Source organism: Macaca thibetana, chromosome 11 (genome assembly GCF_024542745.1).
Source record: "Macaca thibetana thibetana isolate TM-01 chromosome 11, ASM2454274v1, whole genome shotgun sequence".
NCBI classification, from domain to species: Eukaryota; Metazoa; Chordata; class Mammalia; order Primates; family Cercopithecidae; genus Macaca; species Macaca thibetana.
Window position 1 is genome coordinate 77,228,389 of NC_065588.1, and position 14,535 is coordinate 77,242,923.

The 14,535-nt window shown below is 39.2% G+C and overlaps 1 protein-coding gene across 1 annotated transcript in view; it reads left to right on the top strand.

The window, feature by feature from the left end:
• Positions 1-822: 822 nt before the first annotated feature.
• The window catches only part of ACSS3 (acyl-CoA synthetase short chain family member 3), a 182,035-nt gene continuing 168,322 nt past the window's right edge, over positions 823-14,535 (top strand). Inside the window, exon 1 of the mRNA XM_050749257.1 lies at positions 823-1,512. Coding sequence (XP_050605214.1) covers positions 1,202-1,512 — 311 coding nt within the window. The 5' untranslated portion in view covers positions 823-1,201. The remainder of the gene's footprint in view (positions 1,513-14,535) is intronic.

Sequence of the window (14,535 nt, forward strand, 5' to 3'; positions counted from 1 at the left end):
TTTGCATTAGACTTACCTCTGTTCTGTTTAGCGTGTATCTCCACATTATTCTTTTCCTGCAGAATCATTTGTTTACAGCTTCTCAAATTATGATCCTTCCCAAGGTCAGGGGCATGTCACTATTTCTCACCTCAGATTTGGAAATACATATCTTTACATTTAAAACTGCAAATACTGTCACACCAAGACAGAATGGTGTTTGGCATAATATTAAGGCAAAAGATAGCATCTGAATCTCGGTAAAGCAGGAATAATAGTGGAGCTTGAAGAATGTTAAACCTAGATGGTAATATATACCATCTTTCTTTTTACATTTTCCCAGTTTCCTCTTTTGATTCATCTTTACTTATTTCCTATTTTGTTTTTTGTTTGTTTGTTTGTTTGTTTTGTTTTCTCATTAGAAAACAAGCCACAGAAACTCCAAACAGGCAAATTAGAAGGGAGGCAATGCAACAAGTCCTATCTGCTCTCTGTCTGGATCCCATGCGGAGTCTGGTCAGCAGGTGAATCCGCATCCCAGTGGGATTACCTTCCCTGTGGCCTGTCAATCACCCCAAGAAGCACTTCCCAATTTGTTTGGCACAACCTCCTTCCACTCCTCCCACCCTCTCAGTGGTCGGGAAATCCCGGAGCAATCTCTACCCTGGAGCCGCTTGTGTTTTCAGTAACCAGGGACTGAGTTGATTTTTTAAAATAAATAAATAAATAACAATCAGGAGCCTTGCCGCAACTCACCGGGTTGCTGGTTTCTTGCAGGTCAGAGGCGATGCCACCTCCACCAACGACCTTCCAAAGAGTAAACTAGCCATGTACAAGTTGATGGACTGAAAATTGAGAGTTGGGCCGTTGGCCTCCTCCTAAGAGTACTTGTGTGTTGAAATCAGGAGGACGTTCTGGAGTTTGAGCGCGATTTTTCTGGGGGTTGGAAGTTCGTGCAGAGGTTTGGATTTCATGCAGCGGCGCAACTAACCTGCTGCAACTGCGCTGTGACACCCCTGTCCCGGGGCCCCCACTTTAGCCTGTTGCTTCTCTGGTCGCTCCAGGTCGGTTTTTCCTGGCGACTCTAGTGTGGCTTCCAAACTTCTGGGCTCCGGGCTCACTTCGGAATTTGCCCCCGCCTCCTATTCGCTTCTCTCAGGCCCCAGGAAGTTGCAAGAGTCCCATTTGTCGCACACTCGGGGACCGCGGGTGGCCGGCGGAGATGAAACCCTCTTGGCTGCAATGTCGTAAAGTCACCGGCGCCGGGGGGCTCGGAGGGACCTTGCCTGGGTCCTCTCCGGCCCGGGGAGCCGGTGCGGCCCTCAGGGCTTTAGTGGCCCCGGGCCCGCGGGGCGGTCTCGGAGGTCGGGGCTGCAGGGCGCTGTCCTCCGGCAGTGGCAGCGAGTACAAGACCCACTTCACAGCCTCGGTGACCGACCCCGAGAGGTTCTGGGGCAAAGCTGCAGAGCAGATCAGCTGGTACAAGCCCTGGACCAAAACGCTGGAGAACAAACACTCGCCCTCTACCAGTTGGTGAGTGACTTCTGTGCCAACCCGATCCCCCATCCCTGGTAACTTTTTGGGCCCCAGGACCTCCCTGGGACCTGGAATCTGGCATTCTATCACGAAAGAAAATTGAAACTGGAGATGTGTTCAGATCCCTCAATTCGTGTTTCATTTCAATTTCATAGTCAGTTCTCTTGCCTTCTGCTCTTGAGAGACCCTGTTACCTATTGTGAACCCAGTGTCCCATAAACGGGGATTTACCTGACTGGCAAGGCTCTGCTTGCCACTGGGAATATTAAGAGGACTAAAACAAGGTCCTGCCTCCAGGGACGGCACAGTCTAGTAGGGGAGCTACTATGTAAACAAAGCAAGTGGTGCAATAAACTAGGGAATTATAACTAAGTATCCTCATACTGTGGGGAGGGAGGGTTGAGAAAAGACTTCAATAAAATCACACCCCAGAAGGGTTTGGAAGGATGGGTATGTCTTCTCAAAGTTGACAAGACCCTAATTATCAAAGTTCTAGAGGTGAACAACAGCTTGAAATGTGACTGAGACAGTGACTGCAAATGATTGTGGTGGCTGGAGAAGTGGGAGGGGAAGTGGCGAGTCTGGGGGCTAGGTTGGGAAGGGATTTAGGTACTGTGCTAAGTAGCTTGGACCAGATCCATAGGCCTGTTGTGTATATGAAGCTGCAGTATGGGGTACCCAGAAAGAATACAGATAGATATAGGCCAGGTGATGTTAGAAGTCATGGTATTTTGTAAAGTCTTCTACCTGGAGTTGGAATTATAAGAAGTTATAAGCATTATTTTTTGTGTTACAACAAACAGAGACACATTGTAGAATAAATATCAAGCTTGCTCAGATACTGAGGGAGAGGCACAGTCAGTGATTATCTCAGTGTGGCTCCTTATGTGCCTGCCCGCTGGGGGTGTGATTGCTCTCATCTGCCAGCCATTAGAGAGGATGTCTCCTGTAAAAGTTTGGAAAAGGCCGGGCGCGGTGGCTCAAGCCTGTAATCCCAGCACTTTGGGAGGCCGAGACGGGCGGATCACGAGGTCAGGAGATCGAGACCATCCTGGCGAACACCGTGAAACCCCGTCTCTACTAAAAAATACAAAAAAATAGCCAGGCGAGGTGGCGGGTGCCTGTAGTCCCAGCTACTCGGGAGGCTGAGGCAGGAGAATGGCGTGAACCCGGGAGGCGGAGCTTGCAGTGAGCTGAGATCTGGCCACTGCACTCCAGCCCGGGCGACACAGCGAGACTCCATCTCAAAACAAAAAAAAAAAAAAAAAAAAAAAAAAGGTTTGGAAAACACTGCTCAGCAATGAGGTGAGGGGAATGACATGGTCAGGTTTGCAGTGGACGAATGGCTCTGTGGTTAGAGCAAGAAATCTGGAATGGAGTTGGCAAGAGCCTGTTCTGTGTCTCCACCATGCCCAGTCCTCTCATAAGTGTGTGGAGATGACATGGTGTCCCCTTTAGAATCTGAGCACCTTGCCCATTCCTATCAATTATTTTTTTCAATAGTATTTGGTTGGTCCTCTTTTCTGTGCCAGACAGTGAACAAGGCACTGGGTGTTCAACAATGAGTGAAACCTGGTCCTTGATTTCTAGAAGTCATAAAGATTGAAAGCATGGACTCTGAGGCCAGACTACCTGGATTTGAGTTCAGCTTCTCACAGTTACTGACTGTGTGTTCACTGTCAAGTGACTTAATCTCTGTTTCACTTTCCCGAAATGCAAATATGGAAATAAGTGGAGGCTTAACTTAGTAAGGGATGAAGACTATGTCTTTATACACTAGGCCCTATAAATGTTAGAGGAAGAACAGCTTTCTTTGTATTCTCAGACCATAATTATCTTAGGAGCAGGAAACTCTCCTAGTGTTCCTCAGATGAAAACACAGAGATTATTGCATCACTGTTTCTCAAAGTTCTATGTACAAATATCTGTCATAAAACATGGTGCTATAAATGATTTTATGTGGCCATCTCCATTAGAAAACTAATGTGCGTAGCATTCAGTTAAGAAAACACAGGTATATTCTAAATGAAAAAACAGTGAGGGCCGGACCTAAGACAGTGGCAATAGGAATGGAGGAGAAAGGACAGATTGTAGTGATCTGAGAGTGCAATCGGGGATCAGCAAAGGCCCAGGAGAGAGCCTTGGAAGTGAGTGTCAACGTACCCAGCAAGTAGAGCTTAAGACTGGGAGATTTCCTTTCCAATAACTTGCTTTCTCTTTGTAATATCTAGTTGCTTGTCTACATTTTCTAAAATTTGTATGTATAAGAAGTCTTTAATGAGAAATTTTGTGAAAGGGTCACTATATTTTTATAGATCAACATTTGATAACACTGTGTCTGAATTCTTTATCTTTTCAGTCTTGAACTCATGCCCAGAAAATCAAAGTGAAGAAGTGATAAAGCTTTGACTCTATGTATTTCAGCAGTGCGATTCAATCTTACAAGAATTCTGGTTGGGCAAGCAGGGTTGGGAGGGAAGTAGACGTAGGAGACCAATCTTAAATTTCAGTTAGTCAGTAGTTTCAATTTAAATCTATGACTGCGTTGGATACCTAAGTGAAGATAGTCTTGATTGGTTAGCAATTTTCCACAAAGCCAAACTCAAGGGCAGACTGAATTTACTTTTGTTTCATTTTGTTTGGCTTTATATCCCCAAGATCTAAGGCAGAGCTGGCATATAAATTTTTAAAGTGAGAGTCAACTAACTGGATACATAGCTTTGATGATTTTTTTGTTGCTATAAAACAAAACACCTCTTTGGGAGGTGATAAGTGGGTTTAGGCACAATTTGGCGTGAAGGAGCTTTACTTACTTTCTTTGAAGCTGAGATCTGGAGAAGGGAGATATTGACAGCCAAGTGCTTCAGCAAAACAAGGCGAGATTGCTATAGCTAATTGTTCTGTCCTCTGTGCAGCTGGCATATGTGTAGTCACAGTCTCTGATGCCCTTTGGCTTCCCAGAGGCAAGAGAGATTCTTCATTATAAGCTTGTCTGTTTGTTGTTCATAAGAGTAAACTCCCCTCAGAACCCTCAGGCTTATCAAAAGTCTCAGCACATAAATAGTACTGAATATTAGTTTTTGCAGTGACATAAGCTATGCAATATTTTATGCATGCAGTAATATAGACAGGGAGTAGAAATCTTTAAGGGTGATATATGGAAGGGAACTTCCATTGTAGTGAATGACTCTATTAAATGCATTTCCAGTCCTGTAATTTCTGAGACCTTCAAAAAACAAATCCAAATTACGGGTAGGTGCTTTAGGGATTTATACATAATTGCTTCTCCTTACAGTTTGGTGGTTACTCCATATTGTTGAAACCTGGCTCTTTGGGCAATAAAGTCTCTATTAGAGAGACTTCAGTGGAGAACTGCAATCATAGTAATTTCTTTAATCCTGGAACAACAAAGTGGATGTTTCTGGTTATTTTCTCCTGATAGACATCCTGCTGCCTATCCTGAAATTTAAATCCAGCTGCCACTCTCTGAAGGATTAGTCAATTCAGTTTTCTATTATTTATTGTGGTTGACTCTCTGGGCCATCAATTTATCTCTTTCTATGGAAGCATTGCATTCCAATTTTAGTTTACTTTTATCTAAACAACATTCAATGATAGGATTCTCATATACCATTTTTTAAGAAATCAATATATATTAACAGTGACTATAAACCAAAAAGGAAAAGACTAACTAAATGCAGATTATTAGAAAATAACTTAAGCTTGGCTAACATTTCTGTAGTCAAAATAGTGTGGGTTTCTCAACATGCAGGATCTCAATTCCTTAGTAGCTTAGATTAAGGTTGTTTAATCCTGCCAAGTCTTAAAATGGCTTATAAGAATTAAAGGACATTAATCATTCACCCACTGCATGTACAGTACAGAGAAAATGATGAAAGAGATAGTGAAGGAACTCACCACACAGCAGCATGAAAGACATGCATTAAATTATTACAAAAGAAATGAATTTTAAATTTTAGATGCAGGGGTACATGCGCATGTTTGTTATATGGACATGTTGTGTGATGTTAAGGTTTGGGCTTCCATTGAACTCATCACCCAGATAGTGAACACGGTACCGGGTAGGTTTTCAACCCTGGCCTCATCTCTCCCTCCCCGCCTTTTGAATCCCCAGTGTCTATTGTTCCCATCTTTATATCTGTATGTCTCCAGTGTTTAGCTCCCACTTATAAGCGAGAACATGCGTATCTGGTTTTCAACATGATGAACACAATTTAGAATTGCAATTGATGCTAGGTAATACAATCTTTCTTAAGGGATATGATATTGTCTTCTTTAGAAGGATCATGAGATGGGTCTAGAGGAAATGATGTTTAAATTGAGATCAAAATGAGTAGGAGTTAGACATGTGAGAAGTGGGGAGGAACATTCCAGGGAAAGAAAATAGCATATGCAAAGGCCATGAGGTAGACATGTTTAGTAAGTTCCAGAAACTTAAAAAGATTTACATGGTTGGGGCTTAAGAAATGACAGAAAATTATCTTGAGATGGAAGGAGAGAGCCATATTGTGAATGGTCTTTTGAGTTATGTTAAGGATTTTAAAAATTTTTTCCTGTCACATAATACATGACCAAAATGTAAATTTCTTATTCTTCCTTCTTCACCGGGTCAATACAGGCTTGAGTTCAACTGTAGCTTTGCCGCTTAAGCTGAGAAAGCTTCAATACCTTTATTTGCAAAATTAGAATCATGATGGTATCTATTTCTAAGGATTAAATTGGGTGAGGGAAGCTTGTAAAGTGCCTAGGACTGTCCCTGCCACATAAAACTAGATATGATTATCTTTGGAATATGAAAGAAATATTCCCATGAGCTGATGTGGTCCAATAAGTTTTGAGGGGAACTGGTAGCATTTAGAATGAATCTTAAAGTAGGACTTAGGATAAAAGTCATTTATGTGCAGAGAACAAGATGACAAAAACATCGAGGTAAGAAAAGCCAAGTGTCCTTAGAGGATAGTTATAGTAAACCAGTTGGCTTTTAGTGGCTTGTCTGAGTTGCTGGCACTTACTTTCAGAAAATAGTTTTTTTTTTTTTTTTTTTTTTTTTTTTTTTTTTTGAGGCGGAGTCTCGCTCTGTAGCCCGGGCTGGAGTGCAGTGGCCGGATCTCAGCTCACTGCAAGCTCCGCCTCCCGGGTTTATGCCATTCTCCTGCCTCAGCCTCCCGAGTAGCTGGGACTACAGGCGCCCGCCACCTCGCCCAGCTAGTTTTTTGTATTTTTTTTAGTAGAGACGGGGTTTCACCGTGTTCGCCAGGATGGTCTCGATCTCCTGACCTCGTGATCCGCCCGTCTCGGCCTCCCAAAGTGCTGGGATTACAGGCTTGAGCCACCACGCCCGGCCCAGAAAATAGTTTTGGCCTGCTTTTAGAAGGCTTGGAGTAGCAAGCTAAGGCATTTGCATTTACTTCTTAGGCTGCAGGTCACAACATGCCTTAAAGCCCGCAGATAGGCTTTGTTTGACCTAGAAGTTTTGTTTGTTTAATTCGTTAGCATTTAAAAATTGGAATATTTTATCTAAAAATTTAAATTTCTTGTAACAAAATCAGCTTTTGGCATTTTATTTTTTTTTTGAGACGAGGTCTCACTCTGTCACCCAGGCTGGAGTGCAATGGCGTGATCTCCGCTCACTGCAACCTCCATCTCCCCGGTTCAACCGTTTCTTCTGCCTCAGCCTCCCAAGTAACTGGGATTACAGATGTGCGCCACCACACCCAACTGATTTTTGTATTTTTTTTTTTTTTGGTAGACATGGGGTTTCACCATGTTGGCCAGGCTAGTCTCGAACTTCTGACCTTGTGATCTGCCCACCTCGGCCTCCCAAAGTGCTGGGATTACAGGCGTGAGCCACCGTGTCTGGCCCTTGGTCTTCTCTTTAAAGAAGAAAAAATGGGTCGGGCACGGTGGCTCACGCCTGTAATCCCAGCACTTTGGGAGGCTGAGACAGGCAGATAACGAAGTCAGGAGATCCAGACCATCCTGGCCAACATGGTGAAACCCCGTCTCTACTAAAAATACAAAAATTAGCTGCGTGTGGTGGTGCATGCCGGTAATCCTACCTACTTCGGAGGCTGAGGCAGGAGAATCGCTTGATACAGGGAGTCAGAGCTGAGATTGTGCCACTGCATTCCAGCCTGGTGACAGAGTGAGACTCTGTCTCAAAAAAACAAACAACAACAACAACAACAAACCGGAATATCTGTCAGCAATGGGTCAGTATTCCTGCACAGCAACTCTGCTGGAACTGAGCAGCTGCTGACCCTTTAAATGGTACATGTGCTTGTTTGTTATTCACTGTCCTCACCCCTATTGCATTACACTTTGCGTGTCCCAGCCATTAACTTTTCCATTGTGAGCATTTTTGTTTGCAGTGCCTAGTAAGGCAGTAATGATCCATGGAAACATTTTGTTAAGACGGTGATAGGATGAAAGTATTATCAGAAGCCAAGTTTGACTTCAGATTTCAATATTTCTTGGTAGGTTGGGAAATGAGGGATATTGGGAAACACAGAGTAACGAGAACATAAAATAGTGTGACTAATGAACTAGGATAATAGCAGGAGGTATAGAAAGAGAGAAACGTCAGGAATAAAAATTAAATTACACATAGTGACTTTTTGGCAGTGGGATGCAGGGAAGTAAAGACATGGTAACTGTAAGAATCTCACTTAAGTGTCCAGATGAGGAACTGATGGGGCAATTAAAACTATGAGGCTGAAAACTGGGAGAGAGCTTGATGTAGAATTATAGATTTTAGTATAAATCTTAAAGAGGTGAGAGGTAGAAGCTTATGAAAGTTGAAGAGAAAGAGAGAAAGAAAGGGAAGAGAAGAGAAAAAGGACTGAACTTTGGGAAAAAGTGGGAGAAAAAAAACTATGGAAATGGATGAGACATTCAAAGAAAGAGGAAAAGAAAGAGCAAGATATTTTAGTGTCATGCATTGTAAAGGAGAAAAAAGATAAAAATAGTGGTCAAGGACTCTAGAGATGCTTTGAGGCTACTGAGAATTGAAAAAAAAAAAATCTGCTGTGACTCAGAGATCCTTGATGACTTTCAATAATATGGTATCAATGATGAGATGAGGACCAAAGCCAGAATAGCGCATTACAGAGTGAACTGGTATAGGCAAAAACATTCCATGAGGATATTCGACAGTGACAGGAAGATGAAACAGGATAATATATGGCGGTATGGTGGTATCTGGGTCAAGTAAAATACAGTTTCTTCCTCATTCCTTATTTCCTCTTCTCCCTTTAAGAAGAAATCTATGTTTAAATTCTGAAGTGAAGAAATTATGAAACAGGAATGAAAGGAATTTTGCTTGTTTTGAAGCCTACTGCTCAACAGGACTCCTTGTTTTTGCAAGTTGAACTTTGTGTGATTTCTTATGTTATTTTTTTGCTTTTGCTACTAGGAGCTACTGAAAGAAACAGGTTGCAAAATTCTCAAAATTGATATAAAAAGTACTCAGTAGATCTGTTTGTTCTTTTTAAACACTAGAGTGATTCTAGTGAGCTAAATATCTCTACATTCGTTTGCGAGTCTGACAGGGAGGATAAGGAAGCAGTTGAAAAGGGAAAAGATAATTAGTATTTGTTGAGTCCTTTCTCTGAACTATCAGCTATATAGTAGAGTCATGTATGTCCATTTATTCCTTCCCCAGATGCTGCAAAGTTAGTATTATCATGCCCTTTCTACATATGAGGGAACTGAAACTCAAGGCCACACAGCTAGTTAGTAGTGGCTAGACCTGGGTTAGTAGTAATAGCTCCAGTGGCTAAGCTCAGAATCTTTTCCTCCAAATATCGAGGCAACTGTTCCAGAAGTCAGATTGCCAAGTCTTGGCAAACCTGAAATATATTTTTGGCTACTAAATTGAAGGAGACCAAAGAGCTGTGAATTAAATGCAAGAGGTAGTTTCTGAATATTTTCACTATAATCGATATTTTTGGGGACAAGTAAGAAGCCAGAATGGGATTTCAGGATTGGATGGTGGTAATGTGTCAATATTACTTTCCTGAAGTTGATGGTTATAGTATGGATCTCTAGAAGAATGTCCTTATTTGTAACAATTACATATTAAATTATTCTAGGGTTCTTGTGTATCATGTCAGTAAAGGTTTCAAAGGGGAAAAAAAGTGCTTAATGTTGTAACTGCAAATTTTCTGTGAGTTTGAGATTGCGTCAAAGGAAAATAAATGAAAATATAATGGGGATTTCATGTATCCAGAAAGCAATTTAATCCCCCTATTGAACTTCGGCTCTTTGGCAAACAAATGCTCAGCTACATTAAATTGTTTGGGAAATTCAGTATTTGTCAGATATTTTTAAAGTTACATTTAATGCTGGTTTGAAGGCGAAAGTGTTATATAAAGAGGAAGAATTTTCCTCCTTTTGACAAACTCTAAATTCAATGAATTTATTCATAGCATTGTACACAGTACAGGTATATTTAAAATTTAAAATCATCATTATTTTATAGATATAAAAATATTTTAAGAAGGTATCTGGTTGGCAAGAAAAATTGCCTGTTAGAAATAAGGCCTCTCAAAATAACCTCATCAAGAAAGACCAGTTTTAAAAGATGGGCCTTATTTCATATTCTGAAGGTCAGTAGCTTGGTACTGTCCCGTATCTAATTTTCTCAGCCTGTCATGCTGCTGAACCTTAAGGACAGAACAGAGTGAACTACAGGAATGCTGCAATTACATAAGCAAGGATGGATTGCCTGGCAGATGGCGCAATCAATGAACAATGGAAATTCAATCGGCTGTGACTGATCAACTACCAGGTGTTGGGGGAAAATCCAAAGTCTTATCACCTCCTGAAAGGTGGCTTACTTTTCTTTTGTCATGCCACATATAGTATTAGTTGAAAGGGGGAAAAAATACAGTGGTTGAATTTATTTGTGCTGCTGCTGCTGCTGCTTTTTTTTTTTGAGTTTTTTTTTTTTAATTCTATTTTCATAAGCAACAAGCAGCAACTCTATGAGGGAGATCATTGCTTTCCATTGTGATGTGACATTTATAAGAAAAATGTGTAGGAGGCTAATGAATCTTTGCAATTATATATATGAATGTAATAACCTCTCTAAATTACAGTTTCAAGTATATGTGAATGTGGAACTCAAATCCTTTATCTAAACTATTTGGATAGGGAACTTGTTACATTAAAGGTATTAATTATATTTGTTTTTGTCAGTGTTTAGCTGAATGAGGTAAGGAACAGTGCATAGAAAAGAGAGGTATTATTTTTATAATATCTTAGGAAAATTAAAGTTTGTGAATTTTGAGTTTGAAGGAGTCCAGTTGGAAATCTGAGGATAATAAAAAACAGAAACTCTTTCAAATATTAAATTAGACAGGGATGGAGTTTAATTACATGGCTTTAATAATTTAAAACATTAATTTAATTGCTTTAAGAGGGAGGAAAAGCAATTAAAGTCTGTAGGTCTTTGACTTATGACCTGACTCTGGACAATAGGAATACCTTCGCTTAAGGTGTTCATGGTAGAATAATAACACTTGCCAAGTATAATCTTTCAAGATGTCATTCCTAAGTGGATGCAGCAGTTAAGTAAAATAAATTTGGTAAGATGGAGAAGAAGGAGAAGGAGAAGAAGAGCAGGAGGAGGAGGAAGAAGGAAAGAGGAAGAGAAGAAGGAGGAAGAAAAAGAATGCTCAATTTCTACTGTAGATCTGGCCAGTATAGATATCTGTAGAAAAATTTAGTAAGAATAAAAAAAAAAAAAAGTTGCTCGGTATTATTGACCATTTGCTAAATAACTTTAATCTAATGAGAGCATGGGAGCTTAGAAAAGTCCACTTTTACACTAATCTCACTTAGCTTTCTCTCCACACTCTTTTTCTTATTTTCATAGAATTCCATTGATTTTCAATTGAGAAGCAAATATTTTTCTATAATAAACCACAAATACCTAGACTGTGCCTTCCTCTAATTCTCCCTCCCAACTCTCCCTCCTGAAGTACAGATGAAGTTTGCCACTGTTATCAATGGAATTTGTTGGATATCCTAATTTTGGTGGTTAGAAGGAAAAAATGTTGAGAATCAGTTAGTGGAGAAAACTGATTTCTGGTAAAAAAAATCTTGCCTGTACTCTTTTAACAATATCTTGGTTCAAATAATTATAATACAGAAGAATTATAACATACATACTGTGATGCGTATTACTATTTTTTTGTGTCATTTCTTTTCTCATCTATTCTCCTCTGCTAGTATGTAGGAAGATTGGTCTTCCCCACATAGACGTGATTGATTATGTGATTAGCTTTGGCCACTGCAGTAAGAGGAGCAAGGCTTTTCACTTAGTTAATTGCCAGAGCTTCAATTCTTAGTTCTTTCTCATCTGCCATGGCCATTGTGGAAGTACATGTAGAATAGAAGCTGTTTGGATTGCTGAGCAAAAACGTATAGATGACAATGTTTTGGGGAGTCTACCTGAACCCACAATGGAGTGGTATGAGTGAGAAATAAACATTTATTTTTGCAAGTTACTGACGTTTTGCAGTCGTTATCATATGGTATAATCCAGCCTGTCTTTACTGATTGAGGGGGAAGTAATAACTTTATATGACTGTTGGGATAATTTAGTCAGCTAAAGTACATAAATATTATCAGGTATATCATAAAATAGCTAACCTTTTTATTATCTGTTATCATAAAACAGCCGTTATCATGAAAACAGCTCTTAGCTAAGTTTTTATTGTCTCCATGGGTTTGGAAAGATAGTTTCTTAAGAAACTTGCCTAAACTTATAAAACTAGTAAATAGCAGAGCTAAGATTTCAACCCAGGCCGGCTGAATTTAGCATCTGTGCTCCTAAATATATTCTACTGCTTCTTAAAAATAGTCTCAATTGATTTTAGATTTTTAAAAATTTTTTAACTCTTCTACACTGAAACTGTTTAAAGTTTTTACTTTTCTTTTAAAATAGTGATATAAGAAGAGTTTTTAAAATTTGGTCTACATCTCTAAAACATTCCAGATATGGAATAAAAAATAGCTGTTCTTTGAAAAAATAAACTTTTAATGTTTTATGGTGTATGACAGTCCTAAAGGTGGGAGGAAGGGAGGTTTAAATGACTTTACAGCTTCTTTAGAAATGTTTCCTGGATGGTAGAAAGCAATATTAATCTCTTCCTTAAAACTACTCTGTTGGTTTTCTGGCTTAAGGAAAATCTATAATGACCACATTATTCATTGCTTATAGTATGCTTTAATGTTATTTTTGTAAGAACATGATCATAAATAGCCAATTGATTTATCTAATTACGAACACTTGAAAATTTATTCCTCCAACCTCTCAATAAAAATATAGGATTTCATTATATGTAAGTTGTTGGTTTTATTTACTTTTAAATGCCTTGATGTGTACTATTTCTTTTTATTTTTCTTTCATTCTTTTTTATCTTGATCCTAATTCCCTTGTGCATTTTCAAGCAGAAGATATGCAGGTGGGCAAACCTTGATTAATGGCATATGTTAAGTGCAGAGATACATTTCTTGGAAATTGCATTGCAACTGGCTCCCTTAGTTTTAATAAGAATATCCCATTTTTTAGGAATCCAGTGCAAGGACAATGAGTTGCAGTGTCTCTCACCTGTGTTATTCCATAGACGTTGCCAAACTTTGGAAAACAAATGACCTAAAAATGTTAAATGCTTCCTTTGAGTGTTTATGGGATGAGTCAAAAATATGATAAGATATGTAGAGAGTCTGTAATAGAAAGAGAAGGAAACTAACATGATTATTCTCTAGCTTGTTACTGAGTCATTCTTTTTAGTAACCTGTTGTATTATCGTCAATAATGATAATGGTGATAGTAATAACAAAACGATGACAATGGCAAAGACTATAGTACTGCTGTTCTAATACTAATTATGAAGAATTTGATTTGTGTCGGGCCCTATGCTAATCACTATATGTATATTATCTCTTTGAATTTTCCCAACAACTCTTATAATGCATTTTTATAACACTGTAAACAAATGCACAGGAAGATAAGTAGCTTGTCCGAAGTCATACAGTGGTGGACTTAGTTTTTTCAACTCAGTTGGGTCACACTGTAGAGCCTAATTTCAGTATAGATGGTAATTATGCTCTCTACCTTCTGTTTTGCATAGCAGAACCTAGAGAGTGAAAAAGCATGACAGCAATGTAGCATTCTTAAAAATGTTAATCAGGGATTTAACTTCCCTTTGCTTTACTTGTTCTCTATGTTTCTGTATGTCTTCCACTCTCCTCTTATCTTAGAGAAATGGAAGTCCTCACTGTTTTCCCAGAGCCAACTTGCACATGTCTTTTCAATTTCATCGCCTTTCAATGTCTCTAAGGATTGTATCTTAACATTTTTAGTGGTTCTTTCCTAAAAAGCACTTCAATCTTGTTTTCTTTTAAGCAAATTCGGCAAAAGTGCTCAATACTCATCGCCATTTTGTCACTTCACATGTACTGTGTAAGCTCACACTCTTGATACTTCTGCCAGTAATTTGATACATCACCACTGGGTAATAGGAGAGCAGGGTTCAGGTGTAAATTACATTTGTGATCTTCACAGTAGAATGCACAGAGCCATCTGTATATCAGTTGAACTGATATTAAAACTTTACCATACACGGATTTACCTTCTTAATCCATCTCCTAAATCTGAGTTTTTATATAAATTGCAGGTAGATACTACCTGAGTCATGTATCCAATCAGAACCCCAAATAATCCACAAATCCTCTATCAAGGAACCAAAGAGTTTGAAGTTTTGTCATCTAAGCTTTGGGTCTAAGCTTTATTTTCAGGCAGTTGGCTGTTTAAAGTTTTTACTTTTCTTTTTAAATAGTGATATAAGAAGAGTTTTTAAAATTTGGGTCTACATCTCTAAAACATTCTAGATATGGAATAAAAAATAGCTCTTCTTTGAAAAAATAAACTTTTAATGTTTTATTGTGTTTGACAGTCCTAAAGGTGGGAGGACTCTCCTTAGCTCT